The sequence below is a fragment of the Anarrhichthys ocellatus genome, unplaced genomic scaffold (genome assembly GCF_004355925.1).
Source record: "Anarrhichthys ocellatus isolate YVR2014 unplaced genomic scaffold, GSC_Weel_1.0 scaffold8611, whole genome shotgun sequence".
Classification (NCBI taxonomy): domain Eukaryota; kingdom Metazoa; phylum Chordata; class Actinopteri; order Perciformes; family Anarhichadidae; genus Anarrhichthys; species Anarrhichthys ocellatus.
In genome coordinates, this window is record NW_022288585.1 from 1 (window position 1) to 1,673 (window position 1,673).

General features: G+C 41.3%; 1 protein-coding gene across 1 annotated transcript; it reads left to right on the forward strand.

The window, feature by feature from the left end:
* Positions 1-978: 978 nt before the first annotated feature.
* LOC116380742 (anionic trypsin-2-like) lies at positions 979-1,651 on the forward strand (the record flags this gene model as incomplete). Its single annotated transcript, XM_031842620.1, has 3 exons — positions 979-1,018; positions 1,107-1,293; positions 1,506-1,651. Coding segments are annotated over exons 1-3 (373 nt in total), but the record flags the coding sequence as incomplete, so codon positions are not given.
* Positions 1,652-1,673: the final 22 nt, after the last annotated feature.

A 1,673-nucleotide genomic window follows, 5' to 3' on the forward strand; every position in this document is an offset into this window, starting at 1 on the left:
TCTAGCAACCTGCTGGAAGCGTTCACAAGGAGGCTGATACCCAGATAGTTGGAGGGTTGCTCTTATTTAACAATGGACCACCAGCTCGGTCCTCCAGTCCACACGCATGGTTTGACTCCAAGAAACTGGATTGGACTGAAGTAAAAGTTCAGGTTAAAGTACTGAATTAACAAGCCGTGAGAAACGACCATACTGAGTGGACAACATTGAAGGACTTGGGTCATTTTAATGCAAATAACCTGCAAAGAAAAACACGTTTTCTCTCTTTTGAAACACATCTTCCTCTTCTTACTTCAGCTGCGACGATGACAGATCTCTCTTCCTTCTGCTTATCATCTGAAATCTTATTGTTCAATCGGCAACTCATGATGAAGAATCAAAAACAGCACAAGCTCTCTAAGTGGTTTTAAAGAAAACACCTTTGACTGGAAACAATATGAAACAATATACAAAAATATGGATCTCTGTATTGTTAAGAAATCCTAATGAGCTGCACTTTAGTAAGTCGCTTTATTCAACTTATGAAACTTTATGGGGAAAATATATGAATATATATTTACTTTGCTGTCTCTAAATTATGTGGCCGTGTTAAGATGCTGGGTGACATCAGATTCATAAAATACAACATAAACTTTTGGAAATCGTAGCAGAGCTGCCATGTAACACAACACAGCCAACGTATGCAATGAGGGGAGCAATTGTTTCTACCCTCCTCTAAAATCTAGATGAACTATACATGTTTTAACTCATCATTTATCTAATAGAATGAATAAGTTGGCTAAGATTGTTGACTGTTACTCTCGTTACTGTGGAGACTCAACAATTGATGAAGATCACACATCATCATGAATGTGCAGATCTTCTCAGTAAAACTTTGCGATGTGATTGGTGGCTCAAAGGCCAACAGGATGGTGTGAAGAGACTTAAAAAGCCAACACTTTCACACCAGGAGGGCAGTCCAGAAGGAGAACGACAGCGATGGCTTGTCTTACGTCTCTTCTCGTTGTGCTGTGGGTCGGTGAGTCACTAAGTTTATATCAAGTTCCTTCAAAGTGAATTGCTGTTTTCTGTTCTAACTCACAATGATGGAGGACTTTGTGTTTCAGGTGTCACAGTGGGCACGGTGGTGGATCTGCAGAAGAGAATCCTCGGAGGTCGAGATTGTGCCAATGACGAGCGTCAGTACCATGTGGTTTTAGAAATCTACAATGGTACCCATGAGTTCCTCTGTGGCGGCTCTCTGATCAGTGACCGGTGGATTCTGACTGCAGCTCACTGCTTCAAACCAAGAGGGTGAGAAAGTGACAACTTGACTTTAAAACTAGTCACCATGTTTCTCATTCCTGAAGTCAGTCTGAAAGCAGCAGTCAGTAGTGATCTGATGGAAAACTACAGCAGTCACATTATGGAGAAAGCATTGATAATGTTCATGTTCAGTAACTAATGTTACGCTACGATGCATCTATAGTAGTTCACTGATGTTTCTCTCTATCTTTTACTTGTAGGACTATTGTAGCAGTTTTAGGTGGACACCTACATCCAGAAGATAGAGTGTATATACCAGCCACACCTGAGATCTTTAGAGACCATGACATCATGCTGCTGAAGCTACCTGAACCCACTGATATTCCACCTGTACCACTTCCTGACTGTGACAATCCACCCAACGAGTG